Source organism: Lipotes vexillifer, unplaced genomic scaffold, assembly GCF_000442215.2.
Source record: "Lipotes vexillifer unplaced genomic scaffold, Lipotes_vexillifer_v1.1 scaffold1400, whole genome shotgun sequence".
Classification (NCBI taxonomy): domain Eukaryota; kingdom Metazoa; phylum Chordata; class Mammalia; order Artiodactyla; family Lipotidae; genus Lipotes; species Lipotes vexillifer.
In genome coordinates this window covers 342,285-367,760 of record NW_006774288.1, presented here as the reverse complement: position 1 = coordinate 367,760, position 25,476 = coordinate 342,285, and the positions used below count along the sequence as shown (strand labels likewise).

The following is a 25,476-nucleotide window of genomic DNA, read 5'->3' as shown; positions in this document are numbered from 1 at the left end:
CTTCCAGCGTTCTGGAATTCATCAGTAAATTTGATTGTGAAAAATAGAGCATCTTGAGTAAGGCATATGAAGCAATACTGTAGGAGTATGGGTTAATCAAAGAGGAAGCTAGACTGTCAGAGGTTTTCAAGTAATTTGTAACAGATATTTAAAAGAGATTAATCATGGGGAGAAAACAAGAGGCCATAGCTTAAATATAGGATTCATGTATAGGTTAAATCCACAAGAAAAACTCCTTTCATTTAAAGATTGAAAAAAAAAAGGGAAACATGTCAATAGAATGCACGAATAAAGTTTGATAGTGTGTTTATTAATCTTAAAATATAAAACATTTTTCTTTGCTTTACATGAAATTCAGCCTATATCAGAATTATTCCCTTTATAGGTAAAGGATACTATTAAAATTCTGAACCTCTAAACTCTAAAACTCAGCTAAAGCCATCCTATCTCTCTATTTATTTATTTATTTATTTATTTATTTATTTATTTATTTTGCCACATTGCAGGGCTTGCAGAATCTCAGTTCCCTGACCAGGATTGAACCCAGGCCATGGGGAATCCTAACCACTAGACCTCTAGGGAAATCCCCTATCTCTCAATTTAAAATTTGAAATGATTCACATATGTAGAACTTACTATACTTTCTAGGTAGATTAAGTGTGGGTATAGATAAAAATGTCAAATTAAATAAAATTGACTACACAGAAGATTGATATACAGCAGGAGAAAAAAGAAGCTTAACTTCTTACTTTTCAGTACTTTGCAATTGAACAATCTTTTGATCAGGGTAATGGTTTCTTTAAGGATGTATGATTATGAAAAATAAACATAAAATTTGAGAAGAAAATGAAGGGAGGAAATAAATTAGAAATTGCTGAAAACTGAAACTAAGACATTCATACTCTTGTTTCCAGGAACTAGGGAAACCAAAAATTCTTATGACAAAGTTTTCTTAAAAACAGAATATATATAACTTTCTGTTTCCAAAATGACAGGACAAGCCTGTGATAGCCCAACTTCCCTACTGGTAATAATTAGAAGGACTAGAAATAGCATAAATCAAGCAAAACAACAACAACAACAACAACAACACTCCCCTAAGGCTTCTGGAAAGTAAACAAAATCGGGGATTGTGGAGGGGAATGAAAACTAGTTTCTTTTTTTTTTCACCCTCATTGCTTTGTCTAGAGGGCAGGTACTAGATAAGGAGAGTTGAAGTGATTCTGGACCTAAAACACATCCAGAAATATAGAGGGTATGCTGGAAAGAAGCCAATACAGGTTGAATACTGTGGGGGTAATCCCAGACAGGAGTCAGAGAAGGAGATGCCATAATTCTGTAAATAAAACCACAGAAATCTCAGCCTAAAGTCTGAGCTTGGCATGCATAGAGCAGATACAAAAACGTATAGCAAAGGCATTAAGAAATCAACTGTGAGATGTGAATCCCTGATTACAGGAGGCAACACAGAACTTAGAGGTGATTATCTACTTAAAAATACATTTTTCCCATATGGTTGTCAAGACCCAGAGTCTGCACAACATAATATTTACAGTGTCCAGGACACAATGCAATATTTCTCAACATTCAACAAACCAGGAGAATATGACCAATTCTAAAGGGAAAAGACAATTAACATATGCACATCCCAAGATGATTCAGATGTTGAATCTACCAGATAGAGATTTTAGAGCAGCTAATTTAACTATGTTACATGAGGTAAAGAAAAAACACATATAGAATTAATGAATATATAAGAAATCTCAGCAGAGAAACAAAAAATATAAAACAGAACAAAATTAGAAATTTAGAGCTAAAAAATTAATATCTTAAATAAAACAAAAACATCACTGGATGGACTCAGTAGCAGAAAAGAGATGATGCAGTAAAGAATCAGTCAACTTGAAAAGCAAACAACAGAAATCATTTAATCTGAAGAACAATGAGAAAAAAGATATATAAAACTGAACAGTGTCTCAGAGATCTTTGAGCCAAAAAGTCTAATGTGTGTAAGTAAAGTCCTAGAGATGAAAAAGAGATTAGGACAGAACAGATGTTTGAAGACATATGATAAAAAACTGCCAAATATATTGACAAATATAAATTTACAGATTCAAGAAATTCAGTATACCTCAAACAGGATAAACCCAGAGAAAACCATACCTGGGCATATCCTAGTCAAAGCTATGAATAACAAAGATGAATACAATAACTTGAAAGCAGCTTTAGAAAAATGACACATGGGCTTCCCTGGAAGTGCAGTGGTTAGGAATCCATCTGGCAGTGCAGGGGACATAGGTTCGAACCCTGGTCCGGGAAGATCCCACATGCCACGGAGCAGCTAAACCCATGCACCACATCTGCTGAGCCTGTGCTCTAGAGCCCACGAGCCACAACTACTGAGCCCACGGGCCACAACTACTGAAGCTCGTGCGCCTAGAGCCCATGCTCTGCAATAAGAGAAGCCACAACGAGAAGCCTGCGCACCACAACGAAGAGTGGCCCCTGCTCGCCGCAGCTAGAGAAAGCCCGTGCGCAGCAACGAAGACCCAACGCAGCCAAAAATAAATAAATTAAAAAAAAATTAAAAATTAAAAAAGACACATGGCATACAAGGGATAAACAATTAAAATTACCACGGATTTATCATCAGAAACCAAGGGGGCTAGAAGACAGGGGAGCCATATCTTTAAAGAAATGACAACCCAGAATTCTTTCCAGGGGAAAAAAAAAAATCATCAGGAATGACAGAGAGAACATTTTCAGATGAAAAAAAAAAAAAAATAGACTCTATCCCTAACAAATATGCTCTACAATAAATGGGGAATAAATTTCTTCAGACTGGAGGACAATAATATCAGAGGAAAATCTGAATCTTTAAGGATGGAGGAAGAGTAAAAGGAAATGGTAAAGAGATGAGTAAATAACATTTTTTTTCCTCTTCAGTTCCTTAATATATCTAAACTCTTAAAACAAAAATCATCATAATTTCTGGTGAGATTCTCAATTAATATGAATGCAGATATAATACATATGATATTAATAATTAAAAAAAAGATCAGTGTGGAGCACTTGTAAAGGCACCTATACGGTTGTCAGGTTTCTACACTTAATGTAAAGTGTCAGATAATTAACTCTGAGAGAACATGAACAGCTATTGAACATTAAAGTACGTCGAGTCAGAGATTAGTGCAGAAAATGAATAATTCATGAGGAAGACATATGGAGAGAATGGGAGAGAGAATAACGATCCCTCAGTGATATTCATATCATAATCTCCAGACCTTTTGAGCATGTTACTTCACATGGGAAAAAAGAACTTTGCAGCTGTGATTAAGTAAAGGATGTTGAGTTGAGAGAAGTATCCTGGATTACCCAATGTGGGTCCAATGTAATTGCAGGGAAGTCAAATATAGAGAAGATGTGAGGAAGGAAGCAGAGTCAAAGTGATACGATGCGAGAAAGACTCAATCTGCCAAAGCTGGCTTTGAAGTTGGAAGGAGACTGCAAGCCAAGGAAGGTGGGCAGATTCTAGAAATGGAAAAGACAAGAAAAGGGAATCTCCTGTAGGGCTTCCATAAAGAAACACAACGCTACAGACACTTGATTTTATCCCAGTGAGAATCCTTTCCAACCTCTGACCTCAAGAGCTTAAAATAATATATTGTGTTGTTTACAGCAATAAAATTCTTGGTCATTAGTTATAGCGACATTAGGAAACTAAGAGAAGATAACTATAAATGTGTACTGTGTCACTGAGCCTCAAAATATATGATGCAAAAATAAACAGGATTTAAGAGAGAGAAAAAAGTTCACAATCATGGTGGAGGATTTTAACACCCATCACTCTAATAGAACAAAACAAATTCAGTAAAGACACAGAAGATTAAAGAACACTAACACCCACCTTGATCTAATGTATATTTATAGAGCACAATATCTGCAGAATATATATGTTTTTTCAAGTACACATTATGTATTCACTAGGTAGATCATATGCTGGGACATAAAATAAACCTCAATAAATATGAAAACATCAAAATCATATAGAGTGTATTTTCTAAGCACAACTGTATTAAATTAGAAATAAGTAACAGCAAAATATCTATGAAAACAATAAATATCTGGAAGCTAAACATATCTTCATAAATAACTATTGACCAGTGATGAAATCACAAAGCAATGTAGAAAATATTTTTAACTGAAAGCCAAGAGAAAGACAACATATCACTATTTGTGGCATGCAGTTAAAATGCTACTTAGAGAGAAATTCCAGAAAAAGCTGAATAAACCAGTATGCAAGACTTTAACAGCAGAGGAGTGCATCTGTGATCAAAAAACAACTTATAGTTTGTTAGCAATCAGCCCTTGAAAAATAGAGTATCCTAAGTACTGTATTTTAAATACTATACAATAACTTATGAGGATGTAAAATAATTCAACAAAACAACTTGAAATGAGAAATGAAATTCTCACTACATATGTGAAACACAGGACCATTAATATTAGGAATAAACAGATAAAAATCTAAGGTGATGTTGATCAATTACTGATAACTAATATAATTCAGTTTACATTGTGTTTTGGGTTAAACGCTGTGTAATAAAAGGCCACAATTTTCAGGATAAGCAACATTAAGACCATTAAACATACAGCACTGTGAAATCCCCCATAACCGCCACTAGATGTCTCTAATAACTGACTTTGGCTGCATTCCTTCTAAAGTTATCCATTAAATACTACAAAATGAACTACTGTATTTTGATTTTCCCATGAAAATACATGTTTTTCAAAGCAGAAAAGTTGTTTTAATAAACATACAAAATGAAAATAACTTACATTGAATATCAAGGTACATGCTTTTCTGGTGCCCTCCGATTCTACTTGCAGCTTCACAGTCATATCTCCCTGAATCTGACAACTTCACATCTTTAATATGCAGTGATGAGCTTCTGTGCTGCCCTCTGACTTCGATACGTCCGTCTGGGCTCTGTTTACATTGATTCAGGAAAAATAAAGATTTTATGTGTATGTTGTGTAAAATGATGATGAAACATATTGCATTTATCATAGACACAATAAATGAAAATAAACTCTTACCTGTATTCATTTTTTATTTCAAAAAAGCAGTGTTTATTTATACTTTACTATTTTTAGCTAATCCATTTTACCAGCCCACTTGCTTACAGGGACACTGACTTGTAAGTAGTAAAAACTTAAACATAAGTTTTATCAACCTCTTTTATTTATTATGCTTTTTGCTTTTTATAAAGCTAGTATGTTCTTCTCGGAAGGATTTTGTTGTCTTTCAATTGTGTTCTTTACAAACATAGCAAAATGACAATAATGCCTATTCAATTCTGGCTAAAACCTACCAGTGAAAATGATATTTCTGCTGTATTTTAGTTTTCTATTTCACTACATAAGAAGAATGTATCAAGATGTATGACAATTAAAGACTTTAAGAGGAATTTATAGTTTTCATTTCTGAATGAATGCAACAGCATTGCTCATAAGCATAATTGGTACCATATGCATCATAGATACACTATTAAAAACACAGCATTCTTAGGAAGTCATTGGAAACAATATAGAAATTATTAATCACTTAACTCCACAAATATGACTCAAATCAAGGAACTGCTTATAATCCAATAATGTATAGATTATATTTCAAATAAGGATTATTGTGTGCAACATAATTATAGAATTTTCTTAAATCAAATACCTTTATAGCACACATATTTAAAACAAGAATAGTTTATTCATTGAATTTTACTCTGTACTATCAAGAAATATAGTGAACTTTTAGCACGTTATAACTCATTGGAAACATCTGCTCTACCATTATTGAATTGATTCTTTTTAATATTCGAGGTTTTAATGTTCAACACAATATTGTATATCATACATTCAATTGAAATATGTATGTTATTATAAACAGTATAATGGTTGTTTAATTTTCTTTATGACAGATTTGAACAAATTTCAATACATGTGTGAACTTTGCATTATTAAAATGATGTTTAACTATTTTCCTTTATTAATATTAAAAGACTATCTTAAAACTCTTTTTCAAACATGTTGATTGGGGCACAATATGTTACTTTTTTTCTTTTTAATTTTATATAGGAATGCAATCATTATACAATCCTATCACTCACTCATAATTCACTATCTGGAAAATGGTCTTCAAAAACAAAGAAATAAACAAAAGCATATTAGGGATGTATTATGCAACTTAGATCAAGATTTCTATGTCAAAAATATGTTCCCCAACTCCCAAGTATTGCTAAAGAAATAGTAAGGTGAAGTTTTCAAGCAGAAGGGCATTCTCTTCTGCCAATTTTTAAGATGTTCAGTTGCCAAACTCATTTACTTAATTGAAAGAAAACAAAATGTAAGAATCCACAGAAGTTAAAAATCAGAATGAATAAACCCAAAAGCAAAATGGCCAATTGTTATACAAGGTAACTAACTGCTGTTCCATAACTAAATAGGTATTCTTTGGTCCTTATCTCACTGCAGCTCTGTTCATCATTAAATTCTATTGAACTATATCCTTCCTTTCTTGTATGCTGACTTCCCTTGGCTTTCAAGACACCTACATGATCCTGATTTTTCTCCCAGTTTTGGTTGTAGTTTCCTTGGGTTTGGCTTTGGTTACAGCCTCCTCTCTTCCTCGGGGCCTCTGTATTCTGTCCTGGACTCTAGTGTCTTTTCAGTCAATACAATCCACTTAGGCACTCTTATCCCTGCCCACATCTACAATGATGATCTCTAGTCACTCTTTCTCCACCCAGGATCCTTCTTTCCCTGGAGCTACATAACTAGATATATCACATGCAGGGCAAGTCCATTTGATATATATCCCAAACTAGCATGTGCAGATGAATACATCACGCCTTACCCAGCATCACCTGCCCTCTCCCTGTTGTCTTTCCATGAATGATACTAATTCTTTCCCATGCCCCATGCTATACCATGTCCTCAGTCTTGGATCAGTTGCTGAACATTTATTCATCTATTTATATTCTGAATAATGATAAATCTCAGTTTGTCATCTTGCTTGACATTATGATTTCCAGTTTTCAGCAACTGTGTTTCCATAGACCTATCTGCTCTCTGCCTCTCCATTTACAGTTTTAGTTGTGCTGCTAAGTTGGAAGGATATTGACAGGTGTCTCTGGATTTCAGAGAGAACAATCACATTCAGGCTGAATGTGACCAAAAAAGACTCCCTGACTCTGCAAAAGCCTTCAACATTATGTTATTTCCTATGTTTCTTTTAGCAAAAAATCATTCCAGCTGCAGAAATTATTTCTTGTGTAACTAAGAATAAGTCTTTTTTTTTTTTTAAAGCAAACTTTTATTTCTCATAACAACTTTATGAAGATTCCACATCCCTGGACCTCATACTCTATAATTACAAATAACATTGTATTGCATCCCAAATAAAACCCCAATCCATTAGCCTGATGTTTACAGACTTCCGTATGGTATTACCTTTCTGTTTAAGCACAGTTTACAATTTGGATACTGTTAATTTGGATTCCATTTAATGTGAATTATTTGTATTGTCATGAATGTCCTGTGCTTTCTAAGCAGGCTTCACACATCTTTCTCAAATCTTTCCCCCTTTATCTCTTCCATATTTACACGGCAGTATTCTACCATCATTCTTTCAATTTCTTGGCCAGATATCAATTTATATTCAAAATAATCCCTGGTTGACTACTATACATACATATATAATGTCCCTGTGCTTTTCTTGGGACACATTGCTTTTTCTAGTTTTACTGGAACTTCAGATTTTATCCTGCAGTTTGATATTATAGTTGTACAAATGCAAGAATATTTTTATGGTACTTTGTGTGAAAGTCACCTGGACTAGTACCTAGGACAGAATCATTACATTCTAAAATTTTTATAAAGCAAATTAAGATATAGTGAAATGTACATATAATTGAATAAAGGAAATGTAATCCTTCAGCTATACTTTACTATGGATTAAAAATGTGACATTTAATACCTTAATTAGAATGTGACAAGATACATTAATAATGATGCGAAGCAAATTGTTCCTTCTTTCATTAGGGAAAATACCGTTCTTTTGCACATTAAAAAGTAAATTTACCCACCTTAAAAATCAACAGGTACTTTTGTTATTATGATACGGTTTTTGACTTGTGGAAAACTATCCGTGTGTGTAAAGTTAGCATGCTATTAGTAAAAATGGTTTTATTTAAAAGTTTTTAATAATACATCTAAGATTAATAGAAATTCCGGAAGAATAGAATTTCTTCTGGAATGTGTGTGATTCATTGAGAAATTGTAAGTCATTTTCAGAGTTGGCATTGGCTTTGTAATAATGCACAATATGCATTGACTAGAAAACCAAAGTCATTTCTTCTCATTTCTGACATTCCAAAGGACATCTTTCTCTTTGTGCTACAAAAAGGCATTACACATATCTGAAAGAAAATTCATTATATCTTGGCTTTGATTCACTACCTACTGAAGATTCATTTAAGACATCTGATATTTGATTGAGACAGGTTAATGGGCGTATTAGTTCTCCATCTAGTATTTTCAGTTTCTATCACTGCATTAACATGATTAGAAAGTGTCTGACTGTACATTATTATTCCAGTCCTTTACAGAAGGACTCTCTGAAATTTAACTTGATATTATATCTTTTGCCTTTCTGGAAGGTCAGCTTAAGAACTGCTTGAATAGTATTTCAATATTTTGATAAAATGATTATTTATAAAGTTTATTGTCCTTTCAATAATCCCTTAATCAAATATCTATGTGATAACTACTATCTTCAGTTTAGTTCAAACATAAATATTTTGTTGTAAATTTTAATTGTTGGGCATTTGAATTTATATAACATGTCCTGTTTATTTTGTGGCTTTACCTGACTAGACATTTACTGCCAAATTTGGGATCCAATTGTAGTGCACAACACATCTGAGTTGGACAGTATTCCTTTCTTTCTTCTTCCTCACACTCTTGTCTTTGAACCTTTTTAGAGTCATTGACCCTTTGGTCTTTTGAGAAAATTGTGGATCATGTCACTTAGTTACTCAACATCTTTTTCTGTATATGTGCAATTGTTTCACAATAAGCATCCAGGCGCTGGGGATATAAGCTGAGCAAAATAGAATAATTTCCGCTCCTCATGGAATTTAAGTTTAACCAAGAAGACAGATATTACTTCTAAGATATAATACAAATAAACTCAAAAATATCATGCAGGAACACCACAGTTTCATTTTTGGGGTGTTAATGGAGGAGTGGGTTAGAGTCAGAGGTATGTTCCTTGTTAAACCGAAGTGTGGATTGGGATCTGGAAATGGTGAAAGAGGTGCAGTGCTGTAGAGAGAATTCTGGGCATATGAGAGAACTGAGAGAACCCAGTAGGTGCAGAGAAGAGACTGTGAGAACATGGGCTCTCCTGACATTGGGCAGGCTGATAGAGAACACATGCAGGACCCAAGACACATGCAGACACACAAAAAATTTGTACCCTTTGACTAAATGTTATTTTTTTCTCATTGTATGCTATGCAGTTTTGGGGGAGCGATTCTTTTTATTATATATTATGTTTGCATTATTTGCAATGGCATTAAATCTCTATTGAATGCAAATTAAACAGCTTCAAATACATAGAGGTAGCAGCAAGGCATAACTGCTAAATGTATAAAAAAAGAAAACAGACTCTTTCCAAACATTATTGGCATTAATTTACCCAAACTGACTTCTCAAAATCATGATAAAGTTTCATTACATTCACTAATTTCTGCAAAGAAATTTAAGCAGAAATATTGTCTTGCTCTTATAAGATTTATATATTTATTCTTATTTTTAATGTCTTTTTCCTCTGGGCTTGATCCCACCTTCCTAAGTGTACTCCTATTTTGATGTCATGAAATAAACTTTTGTACAATTACCATTCCTCCTAGCAATGCAAATTGATGAAACAAAGAGTAATATGTCCAATAAAATTTCTTAACTTTTGTAGTTTCTTCACTGGTTCTAGGGCCCTTTTCTTCTCTTTGCACATACAGTCAGTAATTTATTCAATAAATAGGAATTGAATATAGGAATGAATAACTGCTAACACATAAAATAGGTGATAGTTAGATACATACTAAATATTTTACATTTATTAGTTCATAATACTGCTATGATCCTCATAATAGTGCTATGAAATTGGGACTAATATCATCCCCATTTTAAAGATGAGCAAAATGAGGCACAGAAACATTAGATAACTTGCCCAGGTCCCACACAGCTTATAAGTGGTAACAGTGGGATGCCCAGGCTGTCTGGCCCTCGAGTTCATATTCTGAATTACTTTTGCCATATGGCTCACTACCTGGGCCGTAACTATGTGGCTGGTTACAAACTGTACCATAGCTATGTGACCAGCACTATGCTGGGTTCTGAGGACAGAAGGATGGATAAGAAAGGTAAAGTCTTTAGTCTCAAAGGTTAAAAGGCTTAGAGGAAAATCATAAATTTCATCTGACATAGATGAAATTAAGGAAGAACACCTAGTACAGTCTACAGAGGTGAGGAACAATTACTTGCAGATATTTCTGCCTAAACACGGTCCTGAGGGATAAGTAAGGCACCAGATTGGCTGTGTAATTTGCAGGGCCCACTGAAAACTGAAATGTGAGGTCTTTTGTTCAAAAGTTACTATGAATTTTAAGACAACCATAGCAGCACTTTAAACCCAATGCAGGTCCCTTCTGAGTGTTGGGCTCTGTGCAACTGTACAGGTCACATATCCATGAAGTCAGCCCTGACCCAGCAAACAGGAGGAAAGTTAGGAAGGAAATGGGAACTACATAGGCCTGGACTAGAGGGGAAAATGACATGTTCAAAGAGTTGAAAGAAGCTCCCTAGAGCTGGCATATCCAATATAAGGTGGAGAGACGTAAGACGTGAAGTGGCTGGAGAGACAGACAAGAATGCCACAAAGAGCCTCAAAAGTCAAAGGAACATTGACAAAAACATGAAAGGATGCTCAACATCATTAGTCCATGAAAATGCATACCAAAACTCCATACTATTTCATGCCCTCAGGGATGGCTATAAACAAAAAGACAGGTAATAACAAGCATTGGATAGGATCTGGAGAAAATGGAACTTTAGTGCACATGTGCTAGGAATGTAGAATGGTGCAGGTGCTTTTGATAAAATGTCTGACAGGTACTCAAAATGTTAAACACAGAGTTACCGTATGATTCAGCCATTACACTCCCAAGAGAATTAAAGATCTATGCCCGCACAAAAACATGTACTACATAAATGTCCATAAGAGCATTATTAATAAATCCAAAAAATGAAAGCAACACAAATATCCATCTACTAATGAATGGATAATAAAATGTACTATTTCTATATAATGAAATATTATTTGTCAATAAAAAATATGAGGTACTTACACAAGCCACAACATAGACGAACCTTGAAATCACTATGCTAAGTAAATAGAAGTTAGCAACAAAGTCTGCATTTTGAATGCTTCCATTTATACAGAATTTCCAGAACAGACAAATCTATAAATACAAAAGTGATTGCCTAAGGCTGGCAGGTGGTGGTAAGGTGACAGGAGAGTGACAGTCAAGTGGAGCAGGACTTGTTTTTTGAGGTGATGCAAAAGTCCTCAAATTTATTGTGTTGATGATTGCACAACTCTGTGAATATACTAAAAGGCAATTTATTTAATTTTACCCTTTGATGGGTAAATTGCATGCTATATGAATTATATGTTAGAAAATATTAAAAATTAAAGCCAAAAGAAAGAATGAGTGTTCTATAAAGGACTGGAAAGGGTAGGCAAGGTTTTGGGCAAAGGAGTAGGGAGAATGCATTTGTTATTTGAGAGCATCATTCATGCCTCAGGGTGGAGAATAACGTTGAAAGGGGGAAGAGAAAACACCAAGAAACATACTGCAATAATAGTGTTCTGGGAAAAGGTAGAGGTAGATGAGATGGAGAGAAGTGAGTGGATTCTAGAAACATTCTAGAAACACACAGCATTAAGTGAATGTTTAGATGGGAGCTGGTGATGAAAGAAAGGAGGAAAAGTATATTTTCAAGTTTCTGTCACAGATCCCTGGATGGGAAATCTGATTTATTATTAGTAGATTGCTGTAGGTATATAAAATTATACATATATATGCATATATTCACATTTGACCATAACAAATCATACTTTAATAACAAGCATACATTATATTCCATATTATATACCCAGTACTTTACTATTTGAAATTGAAATGCTATGATAATCCGGCAAAAAGCAGAATAAACTTTTCAGAGATTTTAACTTAAAAAAATTAGAAAAGGTGAATTCCAACTGATAATTGTCAAAATGCTGGTTTTCAGAATGTGACCTGAATATTTTGTATTGGTGCCTGTGCGTGCTGCCTTCTTTACCTTAATAGCAGGTAAGACCAGAGACTACAGAACCAAATGGGAAACTTTACATCCTGTTTGCACCATCTATAAGCTTTGTAACGTGGAGTCAACTACTTAATTTAGCTGTACCTCAGTTTCTCTCTCTGTATAATGGGTTTAAAAGTACAGCCTTTATAGTATTATCAGGGAGATTAATGATTTGAATATTTTAAAAGAGCTCAGCATCTGTTAAGTACTTGGCAAATAAATTGGCACAAAACATCTGATATCCAAATCTAAAAGATAAATATGTGAGTTTACACAATATCCATTTCATTGTGAGGTCCAAAAGCATTCTGCCTCAAAGGGAAATGACACCTCTCCTATCTTCTTACTTAACAGTGCATTACTGTTGCTAGACTTTTCTCATGATTTCTTGAACCACATGCCAGTTATTTATTTATAATATTATAAAATATTTATAATATTTTATCAATGAAAATATGTAAGATAGTAAAAAACAAAATTAAAGTTAGGATGAAAAGCTACTATAGGACAGCAAAATTACTAAATAAATAATAAATGATAAAACATTTCACATATAAATGATTAAATTGCCAAATAATGAGATTTATATTTTATTTCATCCATAATACTAATAACAAATCCCTAGATATTGAATTTTTCTGTAATTGCCATTATGTTTGTGGATGGTTTGGCTGTATCCTTGACTCTGCCCTTCATCAGAAGTACCTTCCCTGCTCAAATGCCATGACTTTGGTGTCAAAAGCCTTGTCTTATAGGTTTTATACAGACATAGGTTCTGTGTCACTATTCATGGTTTTAAATTTGTGGATTCTATGTCTATGTATCATTCCCAAAATGTATATATTAGTTAAAGCTGTATTAAGTATCCTGACCCCATGTCTATATCACTATTACTTATGGTCATTCATTGTGATTGGAGTTCTGAGCAAATAAATTAGGAGAGGAATGTGCTTGTAGTATGGCTGATCATTTTAATTTTGGCGACACCGTTGTTGACTCTGAATGACAAGATACTTATTATTTTTTTGTTGTTTCTTGAGTGTATGTGCAATTTTAATCAAATATGAAGATAATAGAACAAAATATTTGATATCAGTGTTGTTCAGAAAACTCAAGACATAGGAATTCAAGCCATAAGTATGGGGCTAGTGTAGAAAGCCAGTAGGCTTTCGATGCATTTAAAATGTCATTGCTTTCCCCAAGGTTAAGAAACCATGAAAAGAGGTTGATCACTATTGTTTTTGAACTTCCAATTTTTCTGTATATCCTTCAGAATGGAAAATAAGCAAAGAAAGAAAACTCCTTATTAAAAAAATCAATAAGGGATAAAGAAGCCAAGAAGAAACTTAAATCTAAAAGTTACCTCCTATCTTGAGATAAAATTTAGTTTCATGGCACACAAAAATGAGAAGGTAGAAAGGAAGTCTGAAAGAATTAGGCACATTATACACTGAAATTCTTCCTATTCAACATTTATTATAAGATGGTCAGGTGTATTGTGATGATTTATGCACATAATTGAACTTACCTTGTGAATATTGATATCACATTATTACACCATACTGCTCTGGAAGTAACATAAAGACTAAAATATAGACTCCATTGTTTCAAAGCTTTGAATAAGCCATAGGTTTGGTTCAATGTTTTTTTAATTCAGATTTTAAAAAGTTTTTCTTTATAACATAAACATAACCAATTGGAAAACGGATGAAGTGCAATACTAAAAATATTAGAATTGGAATGGCATAACATTGATAATGACTGAGGCTGTGATAGAACATAGGGTTTCATTATACCATTCTCCAGTCTTTGTTTTAAATATGCATCACACATTTTATCATGGGAATTTTTAAACAGCATAACCAAGATGGGACGTGTTCCTTCATCAGATTTTCTCAATTGTTAGAACATACAGAGCAGAGCAGAACCCAAATTAAAGTCTAGAGCATGCTGCTACAGCCTACTTACAAACCCATAGATTTTTATATTGAAAGTCCTGAGGTTTTGCTGTCATTATTTTGCAGAGTTTTCACAGTGCAAGTTGGCTAATACACAGTACATAACTTTTGTTGCTTTTCCCTAGGTCTGGTTAGAATTATTTAAGTTTGTGTAGCCTCAGTGCTAGATACATGATAAATGTTATTATAATCAGTGATGTAGTTAGTAACAAGTGTCTCAGAGGTATGGCAATCTTGTCCAAATTAGAGACAAATGAAAGATTTTTGCAAAGCAAAAAGCACAATATGCAACAGCAATTAGTACAATAATGTTAAATGAAATGTTTAAAAAATGCCTGACACATAGTATATATTCAATGTTAACAATAGTTATTATCCTTTTCCTATAGTATATCTTTATACAAATTCCTACAACATGTTCTGTAAGGGAAAAACTACAGTGTGAAGAAATACAAAATATTTGGGGAACATTCGTTCTTTGCTCTATTTAGTGAGACAAATAAGGGCCCTACTCTGAGCCTTCTTTGGTCAACACTCACTCAAAGCATGAAAAAGACACAGGACTGCTCTAAGTATATGTATGTTTTCTTCCTGTCTATGTTTCATTTGGATAAATTGTATTTTTCTGTCTTTGATTTTACTAGACTTTTCTTCTGCAGTATCTAATCTTCTGTTAATCCAATCCAATGTCTTTTTTACTTGACATTTTTTTGATCTCTAGAATTTTGATTTAGTCTTTTACTTTGTCATGTTTCTCTGTATTATGCTCATGCTTTCCTTTTACCTTGTAGTACATACGCAGTATATGTAAAAAAAAAAAAAAAAAAAAAAAGATGTTCCTATCTACTAATACTGTTATTTGTGTCAATGGATCTGTTTCTATTGATTGATTTGGTTTTTTCCCTATTATGGGTTATAGTTTCATGTACCTTATATACCTCGTAATTCTTTATTGGATGCCAAACATTGTGAATTATATACTTTGAGTTATATGAAAACAGTTTTATTCTTTTGAGGCTTTTAAACTTTGTTAGGCGAGCTGGGAGCAATCTTTAGTTTAGGACTAATTCGACCACATTACTGAAGCAACATACTTCAGTGTTCCAGTGGTTCTTTCTGTGGCCTTGGGTAGTTTCCTCACACACACATACACTTATCAATACTCAGTTGAAGACTCTTGGGGAAAGTGCTGAAGATCTCTGGAGCTCTCTCTGTGTGAATTTCTTCTCTACAGGGCTCTCCCTCTCTGGTACCCCATCCTGTGATTTCTAGCACCCTAAGTCATTCAAACTCAGAACACTGGCTTCTCAAATAAAAGAGTCAGACTCTTCATCCCTGTGCTACAGCCTGGAAACTCTCTACAAAGTACACTCTACCAATCATAGGGGTCACATCATTTGTTTCTCTCCTCTCATGGATCAATATGCTATCCATCATTACATAATTTTTTTCTGTTGTCATTTCTTAATGTCAGAGTATAAAGCCCTTTTTTACCTAATATGCCTGGAAATATACATTCTAACAAGTATTTTAAATTGTCACTAGTCCCACACTTAACATCAGAAAATGCAATGCATTTACCATCTAGTGATCAACTTTTGTCACATATATGAGAATTCTTATGGTATACAACACATCGCTATTAACAGCATCGCTTTTATCAGACTAATACTACAAAGTAGAATAGTACCTGGAAATGTATGTGTATATTTTTCCTTCTTTTAAAAAATCACATCATTTAAAATACATATTAAAGTATATACAACATAGGATATATAAGAAATGCTATGAAAATAATGTGTATAATTACTGTCATATGTACTGGCAGTGTTATAGCAAATATATGCTCCTTTTTTAACACACAGCTATGCTGAGTGACTCATATACTTTACTACAGTGCCTCATTTTAGGTGGGAGGCTCAAGAAGATAAAAAATATTTCTTATCTCTGCGTTTTGAACTCTTCTCAGGCTGTCTACAGTCTGACAATTATGCAATTAACCTAATTATTTTAAATAAAAATCACTTTATTTATTGGAAACGTTTTATATTATACATGCACATAAACACCAAAAACTAACAATACATAAAAACACAGTTTAATCAAATCATTTTGCTACATAGACAAAGAAACAAGCTACCTCTAAAAGATGGCTAAACATTAAAACTGTGTATAATATACACAAACTCCAGTGAGCTGCTTTAGTTTGATTTTGGTTTTGGATTTTGTTTGCTTTGTGGTAAAGTATCTATTCATAAAGAAAAGACAAATTAAAACAAATACTGCATATACAAACTAAACTTTTTATAGTTTAGAAGTCTTCAATTAAATGAGAAGGTACTCTCCAGAAAGGATCTAAGTTATCAAGATAATAAAATAATGCATAGGAGAAAGAAAGGTGGAAATGTTGACAAAATTTATTTTTTACCAAAAGCCAAATGGTGTATTAAGACACTTTCAAAGTGTGGAATAAATGAATCAGTGATACAACTCTAAACCATAGAAAGGAAAAGATACAGTGTGGTCTTTGTCAAAACATTAAAAGAGAAGGTAAAGCCTATATTTCTATATTATATTCTTTTATAATAAAAGAAAATTACGGCTCAGACAGGTCTGTGATGAATCTTTACATTGATATGTATCAATCATCGGGAGATAAAAATTTACAGACATTATCATTAAAGGGGGGCATGGTGTAAACAGAGAGCCAAGAAGCAGAGATGGTCTGGGAAGTTATATTACCTTTGCTGCAACAATCAAAAATGATAAGAAACAGCCCTCAACAAGTTTCTAATTGTGTGCTGGGATATGCAGGTATGGGATGTGTAGTAAATAATTATTTTACAGGGCAGCTTGTCGTAAATTATATGAGAAGGTGTTAGAATAGTATACTTTTTAGCACAATGTGCTATCTCAAGATGCTGATCAAAACAGCCAGCCAGGGGCTTCCCTGGTGGCACAGTGGTTGGGAGACCACCTGCAGGGGACGCGGGTTCGTACCCCGGTCCGGGAAGATCCCACATGCCGCGGAGTGGCTGGGCCCGTGAGCCATGGCTGCTGAGCCTGCGCGTCGGGAGCCTGTGCTCCGCAATGGGAGAGGCCACAACAGTGAGAGGCCCGCGTACCGCAAAAAAACAAACAAATAAACAAACAAACAAAAACAAACAGCCAGCCAGGCATGTTTCTGTAATATAGGAAAAGGAGATCCAACATCTCTCTATTGTACACACAGGAAATGTGTGCAGTTCTATTGCTTGCTAACCTCCTACTTCTATAAAATTTGTCTATGGAAACTCCTTAATTATCACCATTTCTATCATTTGGTCTCAGAGGATATTTAATTTATGAATAAGCAAATTATTAATTCACTAAGCAATCAGATGATTATATAAATTTATTCAAATTATCACTGAGTATGCTACTATTTCTTTAGCATTATGTTTTTTTCTTTTTAAAATTTTTGTCCCAGTAGCTTCACACCTCCTATGATTCAGATAGATGCAGAGTACTTCAAAACTGAATGCCAATATCCATATAGTAAGTCAACTCTAGTGTTCTGTACACAGTTTAAGTTCTTATCTGGTTTCAGATTTTGTAATTAAAAGAATAGTGGTCTGCAATTTATACTTAGTTTACCTAAAGAATTAATCTAAACACACACATAGTTAAAAATCAATAGTCTTACTACATAGACTTCAGGTTGGCAATCAAGGGCTCTCTCAGCAAACTCAAAAGTGCTGGAAACTGCAATTAGTACATCAAAGATTTGTGATAGTCTTTACTACACTTATGACTCAAAATGTGCATTCAAAGTTGTAGATGGATAAAGTACATACACTACTGAAAATCTTCCAGCCCCAAGGATTGATGGAGGAAATGTGAAATCTTATTTGGTTGAAATTAATTGATCTTAATAGTAGGATTTGAGGGAAAAATGAAGGTAATAGAGATTTGAAGAACGGCCCATCATATAGAGCAGTGTAGGTAATAAAAGGGTTTTCCAAATGATATGAGAAGCTATTGGAGGCTTCTGAACAAAAGAGTGATATTATCTGGCTTATTTCAAATGGACCAATTTAGCTATTTTAATGAGAATAATGGGGGGCAAAAGTGAATGCATTAAAACCTCTTAAAAGTTACTGCAATAGTCTAGGCAAGTCACTATGCTGGCTTGGACTAGAGCAGTAACAGCTGCGTTTTGAGAAATGATAAAATGTTTAATATATTTAAAATAAGGCTAACAGGATTTACAAAATTTGAATGTGTGTATCACACATTAACTTAACTATCAATAAGTCAAAGACTACACAAAGAATTTTAGACTATATTACTGGAGGGAAGGAATCACCATTTAATGAAATTTGGATGACTGGCGGAGAAGCAGAAGTAGAGATAATGTATAGAGCTGGACTGGATACTTTCAGTTTAAGATACTTATTTAATATCCAAATGGAGCTACCTGGTAGACAACTGGATACAGACAACTAGGATTTAGTGGAGAAGTTCATGTTTAAAATTTGGATTTTACTGAATCCAGCTGGTAAGTAAAGCCATGATGAGACTAGATGAATAAGTCAAGGGAATAAAAATAGTTAGAGAAAAGAATCCAAGAATAGACCCGAAACTAGGGCCCTTGATAATTTAGAGATCAATTAGAAGACAAAGACTGATAAGAGAAAAAACAGGAAAGTATACCATAAGCCAAAGACCATGCAACAAGCAGAAAAGATCATTTAATTGGATCAATGCTTCTCTTAAGCAGAAAAGTAAAATCAGGACTGCTAATTTGTGATAAAATTTAGAAAAGTGCATGTTATTAGTAACAAACTTTCCAAAGAGTTTTAATGGAGTCATGTGGTCAAAGCCTGACTGGAGTATATTCAAGAGATAATTCTAGGAAGAATTTAGAGAGAACAAGATTAAACAACATTTTCAAGGGATTTTGCTATGAATAGAGGATAGAAATCAGATGGGATTTGGAAACCAAATGTAGTAGCTATCTACCTTTCTGATATTTGCACAGACAAAAAAATATACTCATATATGAAGGATATGTGGGTATAACTATAATTAACCACACTGTGCATTTCATATCCATGACTCATTTATTTTGGACTGGGGAAGCTTGTACCTCTTAATCTCCCTCACCTATTTATTTCCTCCCCCCACCCAATTCCCCTCTGGCAGCCACCTGTTTGTTCTCTGCATCTGTAAGTCTGTTTCTGCTTTGTTATGTTTGTTCATTTGTTTTGATTTTTAGATTCCACATACAAGTGAAATAGTATTTTTGCCTTTCTCTGTCTGAATTATTTCTCTTAGCATAATACCCTCTAGGGCCATCCATGTTGGCAAGAGTTCATTCTTTTTTTGATGACTAAGAAATATTGATATGTCATGTCTCCTTTATCCATTTATATATGGATGGGCACTTAGGTTGCTTCCATATCTTGGCTCTTGTAAATAAAGGTGCAATGAACATAGGGATGCATATATCTTTTCAAATTAGTGTTTACATTTTCTGTGGATAAATACCCAGGAGTGGAATTGCTGTATCATACAGTAGTTCTATTTTTAGTTCTTTGAGGACTCTCCATACTGCTTTTCATAGTGGCTGCACCAATTTACATTCCCACCAACAGTGCACAAGTGCTCCCTTTTCTACACATCTTCTCCAACACTTGGTATTTTCTGCTTCTTTTTTTTTTTTTTTTTGTGGTACGTGGGCGTCTCACTGTTGTGGCCTCTCCCATTGTGGAGCACAGGCTCCGGACGCACAGGCTCAGAGGCCATGGCTCACGGGCCCAGCCGCTCCGCGGCATGTGGGATCTTCCCAGAACGGGGCATGAACCCATGTCCCCTGCATCCACAGGCCGACTCTCAACCACTGAGCCATCAGGGAAGCTCTTTTACCTTTTTGATAATAGCCATTCCAATGGGTGTGAGGTGATATCTCATTGTGGTTTTGATTTGCATTTCCTTGATGATTAGTGATGTTGAGCATGTTTTCATGTGCCTGTTGGCCATCTGTATGACTTCTTTGGAAAAATGTCTATTCTGGTACTCTGTCCATTTTTAAAATTGGGTTGTTAGGGTTTTTTTTGATGTTGAGATGTATGAGTTATTTGTATTAGATATCAACTTCTTATTGGATATATGATTTGCAAATATCTTCTCCCATTAAGTAGGTGACCTTTTTGGGTTTTGATAGTTTCCATCTCTGTGCAAAAGTTTTTGAGTTTGATATAGTCCCATTTGTTTAGGTTTGCTTTTGTTTCCCTTGCCTGAAGAGACATATCCAAAGAAATATTACTAAGATCAATGTCAAAGAGTTTACTGCCTACATTTTCTTCTAGAAGTTTTATGACTTCAGGTCTTACATTTAGTCTTTAATCCATTTTAAATTTATTTTTGTGCATGGTGTGAGAGAGTAGTCCAGTTTGATTCTTTTGCATGTACCTGTTCAGTTTTCCCAACACCATTTAGGCTATCTTTTCTGTATTGTATATTCTTGCCTACTGTGTCATTGATTAATTGACCATATAAGTGTGTGTTCCTGTTTAGGCTCTCTATTCTGTTCCATTGATCTATGTATCTGTTTTTGTGCTAATACCATATGGTTTTGATTACTGAAGCTTTGTAGGATTGAAATCAGGGAGCATTAAAACGCCAGCGTTGTTATCCTTTCTCAAGATCATTTTGGCTATTTTAGGCCTTTTGTGTTTCCATACAAATTTTAGAATTATTTGTTCTAGTTCTGTGAAAAATGCCATTGATATTTTGATAGGAATAGAATTGAATCTGTAAATTGCCTTGGATAGTATGGTCATTTTAACAATATTAATTCTTCCAATCCATGAACCCAGTATATCTTTCCATCCGTTTGAATCATCTTCAATTTATTTCATCAGTGTTTTATAGTTTTCTGAGTACAGATCTTTTATCTCCTTAGTTACATTATTCCTATGTATTTTATTACTTTTGATGCAATGGCGAATGAGATTGTTTTCTTAATTTCACTTTTTGATAGTTCATCATTAGTGTACAGAAATGCAACAGATTTCTGTATTTAATCATGTGTCCTTTAATTTTACTGAATTCACTGATGAGTTCTAGTAGTTTTTAAGAGGCATCTTTAGGATTTGCTATGCATTGTATCATGTCATCTGCAAACAGTGACAGCTTAACTTCTTCCTTTCCAATTAGGGTTGATCTTATTTTTCTTTTCTTATTATTGTGTCTAGGACTTCCAATACTATGTTGAATAAAAGTGATGAGAAGAAGTATCCTTGTTTTGTTTCTAATCTTAGGGAAAATGCTTTCAGCTTTTCTACTAGCTGTGGGCTTGCCATATATGGCCTTTATTAGGTTGAGGTATGTTCCCATGAAACCCACTATATTAAGAGTTTTTATCAAAAATGGATGTTGAGTTTTTTTCAAAACCTTTTCCAAATCTATTGAGAGATGATTTTTATTTTTCCGTTTGTTAATGTGGTGTATCACATTGATTTGCAGATATGGAAACATCCTTACATCCCTGGGCTAAATCCCACTTGATCATGGTGTATGATCCTTTTAATGTATTGTTAAATTCAGTTTGCTAATAGCTTGTCGAGTATTTTTACATTTATGTTCATCAGTGATATTGGCCTGTAATTTTCTTTTTTGTGATATCTTTGCCTGGTGTTTGTATCAGGCTGATTCTGCCCTTGCAGAATGAGTTCAAAAGCAATCCTTTCTCTGTAAATTTTTGGAATAGTTTGAGAAGGATAAAAGTTACCTCTTCTCTAAATGTTTAGTAGAATTCACCTGTAGAACCAACTGGTCCTGGACTTCTGTTTGTTGGGAGCTATTTTATTACTCACTCAATCTCATTGCTGATAACTGGTCTGTTCATATTTTCTATTTCTTCTTGGTTCAGTCTTGGAAGATTGTACATTTATATGAACTTCTCCAATTCATGTTGTATATTTTATTGGCATATTTAATTGTTCTTTATAATTCATTATTGTCCCTTGTATTTTGATGGTATTTGTTGTAAATTCTTTTTCATTTCCAATTTTATTTATTTGGGTCCTCGCTCTGTTTTTATTGATGAGTCCGACTAAAGGTTTATCAACTTTGTCTTTTCAAAAAAACAGCTCTTAACTTCATTGATCTTTTCATTTTTTTTAATTCTCTATTTATTTATTTCTATTCTGATATTTTGACTTCTTTTCTTCTGCTATCTTTGGTTGTGTTTGCTCTTATTTTTCTACTTTCATTACAAGTAAGGTTAGGTTGTTTATTTGAGACTTTTCTTGTTTCCTGTGGTAGGTTCTATTACTATAAACTTCCCTCTTACACTACTTTTGCTCCATCCCATGGATTTTGGATTATGTTTTTGTTTTCATTTTTCTCCAGGTATCTTTTGATTTCTTCAGTGATCCATTAGTTATGTTATGTTATGTTATGTTATGTTTGGATTCCTGTTGCTTTTTGTGTATCTATTATAGATAATTTTGGTTTGTGGTTACCATGAGTTTTATATATAGCAATATATAAATATACATTATTTTAAGTTGATGATCTCTTAAGTTCAAATGCATTTTAACAAGCTTGTACTTTTACACCCCACCCCACATGCTTACTGTTTTTAACATCATATTTTACATCTTTTTGTTTTGTGTATCCCTTAACTACTTATTGTGGATTTAGAGGGTTTTATTACTTTTGTCTTTTAACCTTCTTAGTAGCTTTACACATGGTTGGTTTACTTACTTTACTATATATATGTCTTTACCAATGAGACTTTTTTCCTTTTAGAATTATCATATTTCTAGTTGTGGACTTTTATTTTTTGCTTAAAGAAGTCCCTTTAACATTTATTTTAAAACTGGTTTGATGGTGCTGAACCTTTTTAGCTTTTGCTTGTCTGAAAAACTTTTGATCTCTCCATCAAATCTGAAAGAAAGCCTTGCTAGGTAGAGCATTCCTGGTTGTAGGTGTTTCCTTTTCATCACTTTAAATATTATGCCACTCTTTTATGGGCTATGGAATTTCTGCTGAAACTCATGTCAGCTAATAGACTACATGAGTTCCCTTGTGTGTAACTTCTTAGTTTTCCCCTGCTGCTTTTAATATTCTCTCTTCATCTTTAATTTGTGCCACTTTTATTGCAATGTGTCTTGATGTGATCCTTTTTAGGTTTATCCTGTTTGAGACTCTTTGTGCTCCCTGGACCTAGATGTTTGTTTCCTTTCCCAAGATAGGGAAATTTTCAGCTATTATATCTTCAAATATATTCTACGCCCATTTCCCTCTCTCTTCTCCTCTGGAATCCCTACGATGCAAATGTTAGTACACTTGATGCTATCCCAGAGGTCTCTTAAACTGTCCTCATTTCTTTTTATTCTTTATTCTTTTTTCTGTTCACTTCAGTGATTTCCAGTATTCTGTCTTCCAGCTCGCTTTTCTGTTCCTCTGTATCATCTAATCTACTGTTGATTCCTCTATTGTACTTTTCATTTCAATTATTATATTCTTCATCACTGTTTGGTTCTTCTTTATATTTTTTAACTCTTTGTTAAAAACTTCTAACTTCTCATTCTGTTCATCCAATCTTCTCCCAAGTTCTTTGAACCCCTTTATAATCATTAATTTGAACTCTTTATAGGGTAGATTGCCTATCTCCACTTCATTTAATTCTTCTTCTGGGGTGTTATCTTGTTCATCTTTTTGGAACATATTACTCTGTCACCTCATTTTGTCTAATTTTCTATTTTTATTTCTATGTATTTGGTAGGTTGGTTACATTTCCTGACCTTGGAGAAGTGGCCTTTTGCAGGAGACGTATTATGGGTCTCAGCAGCACACTCCCCTCTATTCACCAGACCTATATGCTCTAGGGGTGCCCCCATGTGAGATGCCTGGGTCCCTCTCTTATGGTAGGATGACTACTGTGAATGGTCTGGTAGGTGTGTCTGGCTTGGGTCTAGTTGGTTGCCAGGCTCTGCCTTGTGCAGAGAATGCTGGCATCTGGGGCAGGATGGGTCACAAGGTGGCTGGCTACAGAGACCCAGTGGTTCCTGAGGGTAGTTCTGACTTACTGATTGGCAGACCTGGGTTCTAGGGTGAGTGGTTGTTGAGCCAGGGTCCTGGATCTCTATGTCAACTTGCTGATGTGTGGGGCCAGGGCCCAGGGTGTCCTGGGGCTAGTGCTTACCCATGTGTTGTTGGAGCCATGTCCTGGAATCTCTGGCTACAGGACCCTGGGGGCCCTAGCGCTGGTTTCAGTCCCCTGGTGCACTGGGTTGGTTCCTGCCATGGCTGGCTGCAGGGCCCAGGGTGTCCTAAAGTTGGTGTTGGCACACTGGTGGGTGGGGTCAGATCCAGGGGTGCCTGTATAACTATGTAATATCTAAGTATGGGTACAGACCATAACTAGACTTATTGTGGAGATAATTGTGAAATGTGTAGAATTGCTGAGCCACTATATTGTTTAACAGAACCTAACATAGTATTGAAAGTCAATTATATTTCAAAAACAAACACATTAATAGAAAAAGAGTTCATATTTAGATGTGTGGTTACCAGAGGCAGGGGTGGATGAAGGCAGTCAAAAGGCACAAATGTCCAGTTATAAGGTAAGTACTAAGGATGTAAGATACAACATGATAAATATAATTAACACTGCTGTATGTTATATATGAACATTAGGAGAGCAAATCCTGTGAGTTCTCATCACAAGGAAAATATTTTTTTTCTATTTCTTTAATTTTGTATCTATATGAGAAGTTGGGTGTTCACTAAATTTATTGTAATAATCACTTCATGATGTATATAGGTCAAATAATTACGCTGTATACCTTAAACTTATACAGTGCTGTATGGGAATTATATATCAATAAAACTGGAAGAAAAAATAAAATTAGAAATACAGGAAAAGGGACTTCCCTGGTGGCTCAGTGGTCAAGAATACACCTGCCAACGCAGGGGACACGGGTTCAAGCCCTGGTCCGGGAAGATCACACATGCTGTGGAGCAACTAAGCCCACGTGCTGCAACAACT

The 25,476-nt window shown here is 34.4% G+C and overlaps 1 protein-coding gene across 1 annotated transcript in view; it reads right to left on the bottom strand.

The window, feature by feature from the left end:
• The window catches only part of NCAM2 (neural cell adhesion molecule 2), a 227,056-nt gene that overhangs the window by 133,205 nt on the left and 68,375 nt on the right, over positions 1–25,476 (bottom strand). The window contains exon 9 of the mRNA XM_007449094.1: positions 4,840–4,990. Coding sequence (XP_007449156.1) covers positions 4,840–4,990 — 151 coding nt within the window. The remainder of the gene's footprint in view (positions 1–4,839; positions 4,991–25,476) is intronic.